This window comes from Ranitomeya imitator, chromosome 4, assembly GCF_032444005.1.
Source record: "Ranitomeya imitator isolate aRanImi1 chromosome 4, aRanImi1.pri, whole genome shotgun sequence".
Lineage (NCBI taxonomy): Eukaryota > Metazoa > Chordata > Amphibia > Anura > Dendrobatidae > Ranitomeya > Ranitomeya imitator.
This window is the reverse complement of record NC_091285.1, coordinates 283,108,871-283,123,341: the sequence shown is the minus strand read 5'-3', so window position 1 is coordinate 283,123,341 and position 14,471 is coordinate 283,108,871. Positions and strand designations below refer to the sequence as shown.

The 14,471-nt window shown below is 44.4% G+C and overlaps 1 protein-coding gene across 1 annotated transcript in view; it reads right to left on the bottom strand.

The window, feature by feature from the left end:
* The window catches only part of XPOT (exportin for tRNA), a 121,379-nt gene that overhangs the window by 80,969 nt on the left and 25,939 nt on the right, over nt 1-14,471 (bottom strand). The window contains exons 2-3 of the mRNA XM_069764695.1: nt 2,893-3,029; nt 2,520-2,602 (exon numbers count right to left, since the gene is read on the bottom strand). Of these exons, the coding sequence (XP_069620796.1) occupies nt 2,520-2,602; nt 2,893-2,952 (143 nt within the window). The 5' untranslated portion in view covers nt 2,953-3,029. The remainder of the gene's footprint in view (nt 1-2,519; nt 2,603-2,892; nt 3,030-14,471) is intronic.

The window sequence follows — 14,471 nt, the reverse complement described above, 5'->3', positions numbered from 1 at the left end:
TTTATTAATGGAAGTGGCAATGATTACATAAATTAAAAATTATACAAAATTGCGCAACAGGATTATAAAATATCTAAAAAATTCCCAGCAGAACCCCCACCACAATACCAGGATTTTTAGTTTAAGCCGTACGTGTCAAAATGTGCAGAGCAATATGAAAAAATCTATGTATAAAACTAATTATACGAATAAAAATATATTAAAAATTTTGTGCAAAAATATGACAATATCACAAATAAACTGACCAAGTGCAATACACCAGATAATATCTGATTTAGGTGTATAAAAAAAACAAAAAAAAACAAAATCAAACCGTGCGTGAACACATGCTAGAAACACATAGAGAAGTGTAAGACAGTACAGCAAAATACGTCTCAAATACCTGGGGGGTAAGCTGAATCCCGTGCCTGCGCACACCCGACGCGCGTTTCGGAAACAATTATCCTTCGTCAGGGACCCCCTGCGCGTCGGGTGTGCGCAGGCACGGGATTCAGCTTACCCCCCAGGTATTTGAGACGTATTTTGCTGTACTGTCTTACACTTCTCTTTATGTTTCTAGCATGTGTTCACGCACTGTCTACACCTCTTGGTAGGTCCTTGCACCTTGGCACTTTGATTTTTTTATACACCTAAATCAGATATTATCTGGTGTATTGCACTTGGTCAGTTTATTTGTGATATTGTCATATTTTTGCACAAAATTTTTTATATATTTTTTATTCGTATAATTAGTTTTATACATAGATTTTTTCATCCTGGTATTGTGGTGGGGGCTCTGCTGGGAATTTTTTATATATTTTATAATCCTGTTGCGCAATTTTGTATAATTATTTTTAATTTATGTAATCATTGCCACTTCCATTAATAAAGGCATATTTTTTATATTCCCATGCTCATATATTGTCTGGGTTTTAGTTCTTGTGTCGTATTGCTTTGGTTTTAGTTTCTCTTCTGCAGTGGTTTCCACTGCTGGCTTTCACAGCGCTCCCTGGTGGTCTATTTTATATTATTTTTTTTATATTGGTATGTGATATAGTGGATCTGTGATTAATTGTGGGTGTACTGTGATACACATTTAATTTCTCCTGTATATAGTATATACCTGTATGTCATCTCCTCCTGTATATAGTATATACCTGTATGTCATCTCTTCCTGTATATAGTATATACCAGTGTGTCATCTCCTCCTGTATATAGTATATACCTGTGTGTCATCTCCTCCTGTGTATAGTATGTACCTGTGCCATCTCCTCCTGTATATAGTATATACCTGTGTGTCATCTCCTCCTGTATTAGACCCCGTTCACACATTATATGGTCAGAATTTTAACCTCAGTATTTGTAAGCTGAAACTTGGAGTAAAACAATCAGAGGAAAAGTAGAATAGAAACATGTCCCCACTTCTGTATTTTTCTCCCACTCCTGGTTTTGGCTTATAAATACTGAGGTAAAATACTGACCAAATACTGAACGTGTGAATGTGGCCTTATACACAGCCTCCACCTGCAGCTCCTCACTCCTCTATACACAGCCTCATACTGCAGCAGCTCCTCAATACTCATTTTCCCCCTCACATCTCTATCCATGAGGCTCCTCCCTTTCCTTTGACATCATGCCTCACAGGAGCAACTCTTGACATGACGGAGCTAGATGTGGCCTGTTATGCGGAGTGGGCGGAGATATGTGGAGTGGGCATGGCTTGACACATTTTACTTTACAGTAGTTTGTGTTAGGCGATGTTTCCACTTTACATTTTTGCTGCGTTTTTCTCCCGAATGCAAAACCTGCTCTCTTGGCAGTAAAGAAGTTGCTTACAAAAGCAGGTTTTGCTGCGTTTTTGTTGTCTCTTGTGCATAAAGATAAAAGTTTAGTGGACCAAAAAAGCATGATTTAAACTTCCTAAGTTTTTTGAGCCACAATGCGGCAAAATCTACAAAACTGCAAAAACAGTCTACTTAAGATCAAATAAAACACAACACACGTGTCTTGTAGCAGTGAGTGTTGGGACATACTTGCTCTCGGAAGCTAGCATATTTGCACTTACCCAAAGTTTCCCCTTGGGCGAAAAACCTGCTGCAAAGAGAATGAGAAAAAATACTGATAGAAGTGAAATGCAGCAGTTTTCCAAATCAGCAAGGAAATAAACCAAAGTGTGCACATGAGATTTATGAAATCTCAGACTTGGCTGGAAATTTACAACGCAGCTTAAAAGCTGAATAATTAAAAAAACAAAAACGCAGCAAAAACGCAACGTGTGAACTTAGCCTTAGAGTGGTTAATCAGCAGGAACAAGCCAAGATGCAGCATCTCACCTATGTAAGTAATGTAGAAAAGTGGCCAGAATGGAGCAATAAAGCATTTTCTCACTTCCAAAACGTACAGATGTCTTATTTTTAAAAAGATGATAAATCAGCAATAGCGTGTCAGGAGAGAAATTTCCAGAACCCCATATATACTACTAGATAAACATGAGAGCAGGATACATTTACACAAACATAAAATAAGAACATCCTCCTCACCTATATATACGTTGGGCTAATGCTTCAGCACAGACCTGCCATGCGTCTTGTGAGACTTTTAACTGTTCAAAATAAGCCAATGCCTGAAATGAAACAAAACATTGTCAGCTGTCAATTTACACTGCAAGACAAAAATTAGATTATTAAATAACCCCCATCCCCAACCTTGCTCACCCCCCGAAAAAAGGTCTTCTGCAGATTGACATTCTAATCTCAAAGATAAATACTGGAGTGAAATAAGAATTTGTGGTCACCAAGTCATAGGATTCAGAAGATAAATTGTCAGTGTTGGAAGTCAACGTTTCACATTCGACTGATCAGCAAATAAAACATAACACATTTGTGTCTTTTAGCAGTGAGTGTTGGGACGTACTCGCTCTCGGAAGTCAGCATTGGCATTTGGGTTTAGTCCAAGCAGTGCTTGTTCATCCATGTCGGCTGCTATACTTCAAGCTCCCTATTACGCACAATAGGTTTGCCCCTTTCTGGCACAGCAGAGACAACCAACATCTGCCAAAGAATGAAAAAAGCAAAGTTAGGAGAAACACGGCACAAACACAATAGTGTCCCTAGTCTCAGCAAAACAAGGCTGATTACAACATCCTGTAACATGGGAATCACAGCAGGCGTGCAAAGCTTACACAGATACATTAGAGATGCACGCAGAAGGGCACAAGACACAAAACATGGGGGACTCGATTCTTAAATATTTAATAGTTTTCTGGAAGATCAGGATGTGAGCGAGGACACAACAGGTCAGCTTATTTACAAAGCTATTTCCTCCTCCAAAAATACTTAGAGGTAGCTTACAATTCCATATTGATGTGTTTATCTGCGAAATTATTTCTGCTCTTTAGGCTATGTGTACGCGTTGCGGATTGTATGCGTTTTTTTACGTGAAAACGCATACACAACACAACCCATTGAATTAGATGGGATTCCGCAATGCTGTGCTAATGTTGCGTATTTTTCCGTGGTGGAATCGCATTGCGGAAAAATACGCAGCATGCTCATTCCTTGCGCGGAATAACAGCGATTCCGCATACATGGGAATGCACTGATCCGCTTACTATCCGCATGGGGCTATGCCCACCATGCGGGAAGCAAGCGGATCATGTACAGATGGTACCCGGGTGTGGAGGAGAGGAGACTCTCCTCCAGGCCCTGGGAATAAAAAATAGTTATAACTCTTACCTTCTGGCGGCCCCCGGATCCAGCCCAGGCCTTAGCGATGCTCCCGGCAGCTCCTGTTCCCAGTGATGCCTTGCGACAATGAGCTGTGATGACGTAGCGGTCTCACGTGATGCTACGCCACCTGGGGTCATTGTCGGATGGCATCGCGAGGATCGAGAAGGCTGCGGGGGCCACCGGAAGGTGAGAATATCACGATTATTTTTTATTATTTTTAACATTCTACCTTTTACTATTGATGCTGCATAGGCACTATATTTGACAAGTGTGGCCAACTTGTCAGTTTCCAAGCGAAGCTACAAATCAATTGGAAAACGCTAGCATTCTGCAAGCTAATTACGCTTGCAAAACGCTAGTGTTTAGCGGGAATACGCATGCGTATTTCCCGCGGTAGAGAGTTGCGGAATTGCAGCGGAAATTTCCGTGGCAATTCCGAACGTGTGCACATAACCTTAAGAGACACAGTCACTTTAATTTTTCGGATTGAATCAATAGTGTATGTGAAAATAAGAAACTTTGTAATACATCATATCAGAGAAATCTGCTTCTTTCTCCTTCTGGAGATAATTAATTACCAAAAGTAATCATCAGTCAACATAGATTTTCCCAAAAGTGAGACAGATGCAGTTGATGCTCATACTGCTCTTTACAGAACTGTCATTATAAGTGTCAGCAGAATGTCTGTATCAATCTGTGGCTGCTCCCTTGTCCCCCTTACCTCCATAGAACTTCCGCAGCACCAACTGTCATCTCCTCTCAGTATTTTACATTTTCTACTTATGAACGGAGAGTGAAACATCAAATCTAGGAGGCGAAAAAATGCCATATTTCTCCGATTGTAATATATCCTAAGTTTATCATTTTTATGTGCACCAGAGCACCTATTAATATTTTTTCCAGGCAGGATAATCCACCCACCTCTATTAGGAGGTGGTTTCATATTGCAGTTTAATCCATGTTCATGGGTCTCATTGGGGCTTGTGTGTGAACCCCCACACAAAACGGGATAAAACGGGATTCGGGCATACGCACTGACAGGGCCACTTGCTATCATGGTACCAACAGCGAACGTGTGCCCTGACACGCATCATGTTCGAATGTATATGCTTACTGGAGGTGGACACTCAGATGTCATAGACTGCTACTGAGCGTTAGCCTCAAGGAGGCATAGTCAGATTGTAAGGCTATGTGCACACAAATTATAGGTCCACTGTGGATGTTTCTGCAGCGGTTTTGGAAAACCGCTGTGGATTTACCGTGGTTTTCACTATAGTTTTACAACTGCGGTTTTCCATAGGGGAAGTTGTAAAACCGCTGCGGAAAACGCAGAAAAAGTGGCATGCTGCGGAATGTAAACCGCCGCGTTTCCGCGCGTTTTTTTCCGCAGCATGTGCACAGCAGTTTTGGTTTCCCATAGGTTTACAATGAACTGTAAACTCATGGGAAACTGCTGTGGAAACGCTGCGGATCCGCAGCAAAATCCGCATCGTGTGCACATACCTAAAACACACAGCCCGAATAAAGTCTTTTATTTGAAATAAAAATACACATTGTTTTAGTTTATTTAAAAATAAACAAAAAAGTTACAATAAGGCCCCTTTCACACATCAGTTTTTTGCTATCAGTCACAATCATTTGAATTTAAAAAAAAAAAAAAAAAAAAAAAGGATCTGGCGACTGATGCAGCCGGATTAGTTGTTTCTCAGACTTGTATTAGCGACGGATTGCGACAGATGGCCTCACGTTTCACCGTCGTTACGCTGGATCCATCGAAAAATAGAATTATTCTTACCGTTAATTCGGTTTCTAGGAGCCTTCCACGACAGCCCAGGAGGTTGTCTCCATACCCTAATGGGGGACAGGAAGCACAAGAGGTTAAAAACCCCTCCCACCTCCCATTAACCAGTGACTTACAACTGAACCCATAGCACCGGTTACCTTTTAGGTTCTCAGAAAAAATATCCAAGAACATCGGGAGGGAATTAATGCTGTCGTGGAAGTCTCCTAGAAACCGAATTAACGGTAAGAATAATTCTATTTTCTCTAGTGGCCTTCCACGACAGCCCAGGAGGAATGCCAACCAATTCTGTATTTAGGGAGGGACCACAGCCTGAAGAACCTTTCGGCCAAAGGCAAGATCCCGGTTGGACCAGAAGTCCAATCTATAATGCTTAGTAAAAGTGTGCAGAGAAGACCATGGTGCAGCCCTGCAAATCTGCTCCGTGGAAGCACCAGCCCTTTCAGCCCAAGAGACGGAAGTAGATCTGGTGGAATGAGCCTTTAGGCCCGCAGGAATTGCAATTTTCTGAGCTAGGTATGCTTCAGTAATGGCCTTTTTTATCCAGTTGGCAATGGTACTCTTCGCTACCTTTTTGCCCTTGTTTCGGCCAGATAGATGAACGAAGAGATTTTTGTCAATTCTGAAGGATTTAGTTTGTTCCAAGTAGTAAAACTCTATACGCCGTACATCCAAGGTATGAAATCTGTGTTCTTCCGGATTTGAAGGATTGTGACAGAACGATGGGAGGACTATATCCTGTGATCGATGAAATTCTGACACTACTTTCAGAAGAAAACATGGATCTGGTCGGAACACAATGGAATAATCTCTTATGGTAAGATAAGGTTCTCTAATTGAAAGGGCTTGTATTTCCCCCACTCGTCTTGCAGTAGAAATTGCAACTTAAGGTACCTTCACACATAACGATATTGTTAACGATATCGTTGCTATTTGTGACGTAGCAACGATATCGTTAATTAAATCGTTATGTGTGACAGCGACCAACGATCAGGCCCCTGCTGGGAGATCGTTGGTCGCTGAATAAAGTCCAGAACTTTATTTCGTCGCTGGACTCCCTGAAGACATCGCTGGATCGGCGTGTGTGACACCGATCCAGCGATGTCTTCACTGGTAACCAGGGTAAACATCGGGTAACTAAGCGCAGGGCCGCGCTTAGTAACCCGATGTTTACCCTGGTTACCATGCTAAAAGTAAAAAAAAAACAAACAGTACATACTTACCTACAGCTGTCTGTCCTCCAGCGCTGCGCTCTGCACTCCTCCTGTACTGGCTGTGAGCCGGAAAGCAGAGCGGTGACGTCACCACTCTGCTTTCCGGCTCCCAGACAGTACAGGAGGAGAGCAGAGAAGCAGAGCGCAGCGCTGGAGGACAGACGGCTGTAGGTAAGTATCTAGTGTTTGTTTTTTTTTACTTTTAGCATGGTAACCAGGGTAAACATCGGGTTACTAAGCGCGGCCCTGCGCTTAGTTACCCGATGTTTACCCTGGTTACCGGCATCGTTGGTCGCTGGAGAGCGGTCTGTGTGACAGCTCTCCAGCGACCAAACAGCGACGCTGCAGCGATTCGGATCGTTGTCGGTATCGCTGCAGCGTCGCTAAATGTGAAGGGGCCTTAAGGGTACCGTCACACTATAACATTTCGATCGCTACGACGGTACGATTCGTGACGTTCCAGCGATATCGTTACGATATCGCTGTGTCTGACACGCAGCAGCGATCAGGGATCCTGCTGAGAATCGTACGTCGTAGCAGATCGTATGGAACTTTATTTCATCGCTGGATCTCCCGCTGTCATCGCTAGATCGGTGTGTGTGACACCGATCTAGCGATCTAGCGATGCGATCCAGCGATGCGTTCGCTTGTAACCAGGGTAAACATCGGGTAACTAAGCGCAGGACCGCGCTTAGTTACCCGATGTTTACCCTGGTTACAAGCGTTAAACTAAAAAAAACCAAACAGCACATACTTACATTCTGGTGTCCGTCAGGTCCCTTGCCGTCTCTGCTTCCCGCACTGTGACTGCTGGCCGTAAAGTGAAAGCAGAGCACAGCGGCTGTGCTTTCACTTTCACTTTACGGCCGGCAGTCACAGTGCGGGAAGCAGACTGCAAGGGACCTGACGGACACCAGAATGTAAGTATGTGCTGTTTGTTTTTTTTTAGTTTAACGCTTGTAACCAGGGTAAACATCGGGTAACTAAGCGCGGTCCTGCGCTTAGTTACCCGATGTTTACCCTGGTTACCCAGGGACCTCGGCATCGTTGGTCGCTGGAGAGCTGTCTGTGTGACAGCTCCCCAGCGACCACACTACGATTTACCTACGATCACGGCCAGGTCATATCGCTGGTCGTGATCGTAGGTAAATCGTATAGTGTGACGGTACCTTAAGAAGGCAGTCTTGCAGGACAGAAGCTGTGAGGAACAAGATGATAACGGCTCAAATGGAAGAGCCATAAGGCCCTTTAGAACTATGTTTAAGTCCCATGATGGTACAAAGATTTGTTTTCTTGGACAATGCCTTGATGCTGAGACCATAAACCTTTTTATCCAACGATGACCTGCAAGGTCTTGGTCGAAGACAGAACTCAAAGCTGACACTTGAACCTTTAAGGTACTTGGCTTCAGCCCCAACTCCAATCCTATTTGTAGAAAATCTAATATTTGTGAGATATTGGGATGGAAAGGGTCAGGATTATGAGGAAGACACCACGAGGAGAATCTCTTCCTAATTTTGCTATATATAGCATTGGTGACAGGTTTTCTAGATTTCTGTAAAGTAGAGATTACTGACTCTGAAAGACCTTTAGCTCTTAGTACCTGGGCTTCAATAGCTGGGCTGCCAGCTTGAACTTTTGCGGTTCTGGATGATAAAAGGGGCCCTGGCAGAGTAGATCTTCTGATGTTTGAAGGAAGATTGGACCATCCACTTTCAATTCTCTGATGAGGTGATACCAGCTCCTCTTTGGCCATGCCGGAGCTACTAGGATAGTCGGGACCTGATCCGTCTCGGAACTTCCGGAGGGTCTTTGCAAGCAAAGGTATTGGAGGAAACACGTATGCTAGATGGAACCTCCATGTACGAGCAAAGGCGTCTACTCCTTGAGACCTGTCTTTGGGGTCTAGAGAGAAGTAGTTCTGGACCTGTGCATTCTGGCTTGACGCTAGAAGATCTATGTTGGGGAGTCCCCATCTGTCCGTCAACATTCTGAAAACATCCGTCTTCAGGCTCCATTCTCCTGGATGTAAATCGTGATGACTTAGGAGATCCGCATGAATGTTTACTGACCCTTTGAGGTGTATTGCTGATAGTGAGAGGAGATGTTTCTCTGCCCAGCAAAAAATTCTGTTTGATATTGCTCTCAATTGGTTGAACTTCGGACTCCTCTGTGTGTTTTAGATGCGCTACAGTCGTCATATTGTCTGAGTAGACTGACATGTTGACCTATACTCAGACTGCTGGCGGCCAGAAGGGCCTTCTCCACTGCCATCAATTCTCTGAAGTTGGAGGAATTGGAGCTTTCTTTCAGATTCCAGTGACCTTGGAATGGGATTTGCGAGACAACTGCGCCCCAGCCTTTTTGACTGGCATCCGTTGTCACTGTCACCAGCGGATCTTGTATCCAGTCCACTCCTTTTTGCAAGTTTGTTTGGATCGCCCACCAGGTTAACAAGGCTTTTACCTTCCCTGGAGTGTACACTCTTAAGTTCAGGAAATTTGGATTTCCGTTCCAGTTTCCTAGGATGTGTGCCTGCAGAACTCTGGAGTGGCTTTGAGCCCACTGGACTGATTGTATACAGGCAGTCATCGACCCCAGAAGAGACATTGCAGTCCGCAGAGACGGAGACCGTTGTTTCTTGAAGTCTAGGACTTTGGATATTAGGTTCCTCTGGTGTTCCTCTGGTAGGAAAGCTTTTTGACTTCCTGAGTCCAAAAGGACTCCGAGGAATTTTATCACCTTTGATGGTAATAGATGAGACTTCTTCAGATTGGGTATCCAACCCAAAAGCTGTAAGATGTTCAGAGTTTTGGAAATTCTCTGATTGAGAATTTCGGCGGAAGGACCAATTATTAAAAGGTCGTCCAAGTACGGCACTATAGCGACGTCTTGGTTCCTGATATGAGATACAGCTTCCGCCATGACTCTGGAGAAAACCCTTGGGGCTGAGGAGATCCCGAAGGGGGAAGGCTTTTTTTACCATAAAGATACGGGAATAATGCCCTTTCCCTTGCTCGTTTACCAGAACCATGGAAATAGCTCTTGAGTTTAGTAAATCCTGTATTCCTTACATCATCAGTTTTTGAGTCTCCCGAGATGACGGGGAGGTGACTTAAGACCCTGGGAGGAGGCGCATCGAACTCTATCAGAAGACCCTGTTGGATAACACTCACTACCCAAGGGCTGTTGGAGATATTCTGCCAACTGTGAACGAAGTTCGAAAGCCTCCCCCCCACCGGATCGGAGTCATTGTTTTTCTTGTTGTGTTTGTTGGGGAATAAGGATATTTTTAGGTTTCCCCTTGGCACAACTCCACCTCCCGGTTTTTCCTTTTCCCTTAGCCTGGGAGGGCTGGGACTGGGAGGCTCGAAAAAAACGCTTCCTGGGAGGTCTTTGTTCGGGAAGCGTTTTCTTTCTGTCCGTGGCTTTTTCCAGGATGTCATCTAATGAGGGCCCAAACACATAGTCACCCTTAAAGGAAATGGAACAGAGTTTTATCTTTGAAGTGACGTCCCCGCTCCACATTTTTAGCCAGAGAGCTCTTCTGGCTGAATTTGTCTGGACTAGAGATCTGGCGGCCACACGGATGGATTCCAGTGAGGCGTCCGCAAGAAAGCCAGTTGCTCTATGTAAAATAGGCAAAAAGTCCAACACTTCCTCTCTCGGAGTACCCTGAGAGATGTGGTTTTCTAGCTCCTCTATCCAGTGGAAGAGAGAGCGGGCCACGCAGGTGGATGCAATATTGAATCCGAGGGCCGAGATAGAAGTTTCCCAGGACTTTTTGGGAAGGCTCTCAATCTTCCTATCTAAGGGGTCCTTTAACTGGGAGAAATCCTCGAACGGCAGAGCCGTCTTTTTAGCCACTCTAGCCACCTGAACATCTATTTTTGGGATGTTTCATTTAATTGAATCCTCATCTACCGATGTTTAAAGTCTGAAGGGGTAGTTAGCCGTTTCTCAGGCAGTTCCCACTCATTATTGATCATGTCTATTATACTTTTATGTACGGGAAACCCAGGTTGTTTCAGTATGTATGCCGAATAATTCATCTTGTATAGACTGAGGAACTGGTTCCTCCTTTAGCCCCATAGTATTCCTCACTGCAGACACCAATTCCTCAATGTATTCAGAGGAAAAAAGATATTTTCTGATTTCCGCAGATTTATGGGGTAACATCTTCCCATTTGACTGAAGATGACGTATAAGACCTTTCAGCCTCTGACCCAGAATATTCCTGGATTTTTCTCTTTTTGGGAAGTGATGGACCAGGTGAGGATGGTGGTGGTGGTGGAGGGGGGGCGAGTGTGGCCAAAGAGGTCTGGACCTTTGTCTAACCAGGGAACGAATTTCTTCAATTAGTGAAGGGTGTTCCGCCCGGATTACTTTATCCGTACAAGGTTGGCACAACTTTTTCTCCCAGTTTAAGGGCATTTTTACATTACAGGTAGCACACTTGCGTTTGGCAACGGTTTTATGGCCAGGCTTGTCTCCCTGAAACGAGAGAGGAAGCGGTATAAGAAGGTATATTTAATCTACCTTTAAATGGGACCCATCCCTGCCACACTTACTGGGGCCTGAGAAGCGCTGGGCTCTGCAGCTGCAGGGCAAGACGAATCCATGCTTAAGCAGGCTTACCTGAGACGTCTTCGCAGCTTATATAGAAAAATAAGACTGCACCAGCGCGTGGCAATTAGCCGCCCATCCTCCTCCGCGGTCCCAGGCAGGCGTGCGAGGATGCAGCGTGCCTCACACGCCGTTCGGTAGTCCATAACGCCAGACAGAATATCGCTCCTATGCAGGAGCGCCGACCCGGAAGTGAAGGCACCACGTGACTTCCGGGTCGTCGAACAGCGCGCACAGGAGGGGGAGACGCCGGAGAGCTCAGGGAGGCCTCCGGGATGGGATCACCGGCCCGCTTTACCCCCGCAAGGGGACGCAGGAGGACCGGGAATGCGGTCCCAGAATCCAGAGGAGACGGGAGCATAACGGAGGAGGAAGCCCTGGGTGACCGACCACCAGTGCCCGGCTAAGAAATATAAAGGTACACTGCCAGAGCCGGCCGCGCAGCGCACCAGAAACCTCTCCATGCCCCATGGGGGACAGGAAAGACACTGGTTAATGGGAGGTGGGAGGGGTTTTTAACCTCTTGTGCTTCCTGTCCCCCATTAGGGTATGGAGACAACCTCCTGGGCTGTCGTGGAAGGCTACTAGAGAAAGTAACGTTTTTTGTCTATGTCAAAAAAATGGACAGCGACGAATCCGTCGCTTGCTAGAATGGAAGCCTATGGGTGCAGGATCCATCAAATGACAGAATCCGGCAACAGATTCCATTTTTTTTTAACTGAGCATGCTCTGATTTATTTAGGATCCTTTAGCCAGCCCTCCTAGTCGGATCCGTAAAAAAAAAAAAAAAAAAAAAAAAAAACGGATCCGTTGCATCAGTTTTTCCACAATCATGATCCGTCGAGCCAACGGATTGTGACTGACGGCAAAAAACTGATGTGTGAAAAAAGGGCCTTGCCTAACACCCATTCCATTAAAGCCTCGGTCTCCAGTACAAAACAAAAAAAAAAATAAAAAATAAGAATAATTTAAAAAAACAAAACAAAAAAAACAAAAAAACAACCTGATCCCTCACCTGTCCAACAATATTGTCCCACGCTGTAATCCATGTCTGGGATAAGTCTTTCAACCTGGACGGTGCCAAGATAAGACAGTCCAGGCTGAAAACCACAGGAGAATGAGCTGCTGCAAGCACAGGGTCACTGACTAGCGGTGGCGTGATCGAGGTTACCCCAGGTCACCGATACTCAATCCCAGCTCACTTTGGTGCGAGTCAGGCCACTGAACTGCGGTGACCTCAGTGAGATCATCGCTAGCACCATGAGAAAAAGTCTCACTGTGCAGCTCTGAACTCCGCGAGTTCACCTAATTAATTTCTCACAGTGAGCTCACCGAGCTCAGCGCTGAAGTTTGAGACTTTTGCTCATGGTGATGGGTGTAAAGAGAGTATAACATTGTTTTTTATTTTTAAATAAAGTAAAACTATTTTTATTTGAAATAAGACTTTATTTTGAGTGTTTTTTTACTGACAATATGGCTATGGGGTTAGTAATGGAGAGGCGTCTTTTTATATTAACCCCACTTGCCACAGGCAAGTGGAGAGAGCAGACCAAAGTGTCAGAATTGGCATATCTAATAGATGTGCCTCTTCTGGGGCAGCTGAGGGCTGCTATACTTAGGCTGGGGGGGGGGGGGGGGGGACACAAATAGCCATGAAGGGGAGGTCAGGCCCGTAAGTACTCCTATCAGCCAACACCTTTGACCGAAGGTAAACTTTTTACAGCTGATCACAGCTGCTGCCTCACGCTGTCAACTGAAGCATGGGAGCCACAGTGCACCAGTGGTAATAATTAGCGAACTAACAATCTCCGAGCACTCACAAATACTCCGAGAACACCCAAGCAAGAGTGTACTCGCTCATCACTAGTAATAATCTTAACGCCAATCAGACCCACTGTTTCTCGCACCGTCATGCAGATGACCGCGTAAGAAACCCACAATGTTTGGGGTGCCCAAACCGAACACAGACTTCCTGGAGAAGTTCATGTTCTGTGCCCGAACAATAGATGTTCAGTACGGACCCCGAACTTTGCTCTTCGGGTTCGCTCATCTCCACTGTTTGTTTAAAAAAAAAATAAAAAAATTATTTCAGTGAAAAAAACTGACATTCTACCAAGTTTGAACAAGGTCTACTAGTTCTTGGGAAGGCTCTTCTGCAGTTTGGAAATAGTAAATAAATAAATAAACACTTTATAAATGTCTGCCCTCACGAGAGATTTTGGAGAGGGCGCTGAATGGCACTTTTTTGCCACAGCCCATGGCCAAGCTGTATGTGATGATTTAAGAGGCACTTGGCTGTAGCCTCCAGGACCATAGATCAAATGCAACTTTTTTAGAGTGAGAAAAATATTCCTAACATCCAGTTCATCCACTGTACAAACTAGACCTATGAAGAAGAGGAGAGTTTGTTAAAACATCGGTTTCTGGAAGCAGAACCCATCAAAGGGACTCCGCAGTACCATAGTTCATTCCATGTAGTGAAACCGAAATAAAAACAAGGATTTTTTAATTCAGCAGCGATAGTGATGTCCATGAAGCGATTGAAGATGGCACAAGATTGGCAATGGATGACATAACTGGTTATGTGACGTGTGCATATGATCGGTACTGCTGGCTAATGTACTCTCCAAACAATATGATAATGTAGAAGTGACTTTTCTGCACCTTCCGGTCCATGATCGTCATTTGTGTATCCAAGAAAACCAGACATTTTAACGCCTTTCTGCTACCGGACGGAATAGTACGTCCGATGGCAGAAGCCCCACTAATGTGGGCTCCGGCGGTTTTGAACAGCTGACATGTGCCCGCAATAGGCGCGGGCGAAATCGCAATCCACCCGCACCTATTAACTAGCTAAATGCCGCTGTCAAACTGACAGCAGCATTTAACAAGCGCATCCGACCGGAAATGCGCGTGCGTGTTTGTGTGTGTATGTATGATAGAGATATATATATATATATATGTATGATAGAGATATATATATATATATATATAGATATATAGATATATATATATATATATTTATTTATTTTTTTTTCAAATCACCCCCCTTTCGTTCTATTCAAAATAAAACAAACAAAAGTTCGGAATTGCCTGATCAATAACAAAAAAAAAAAAAAAAAA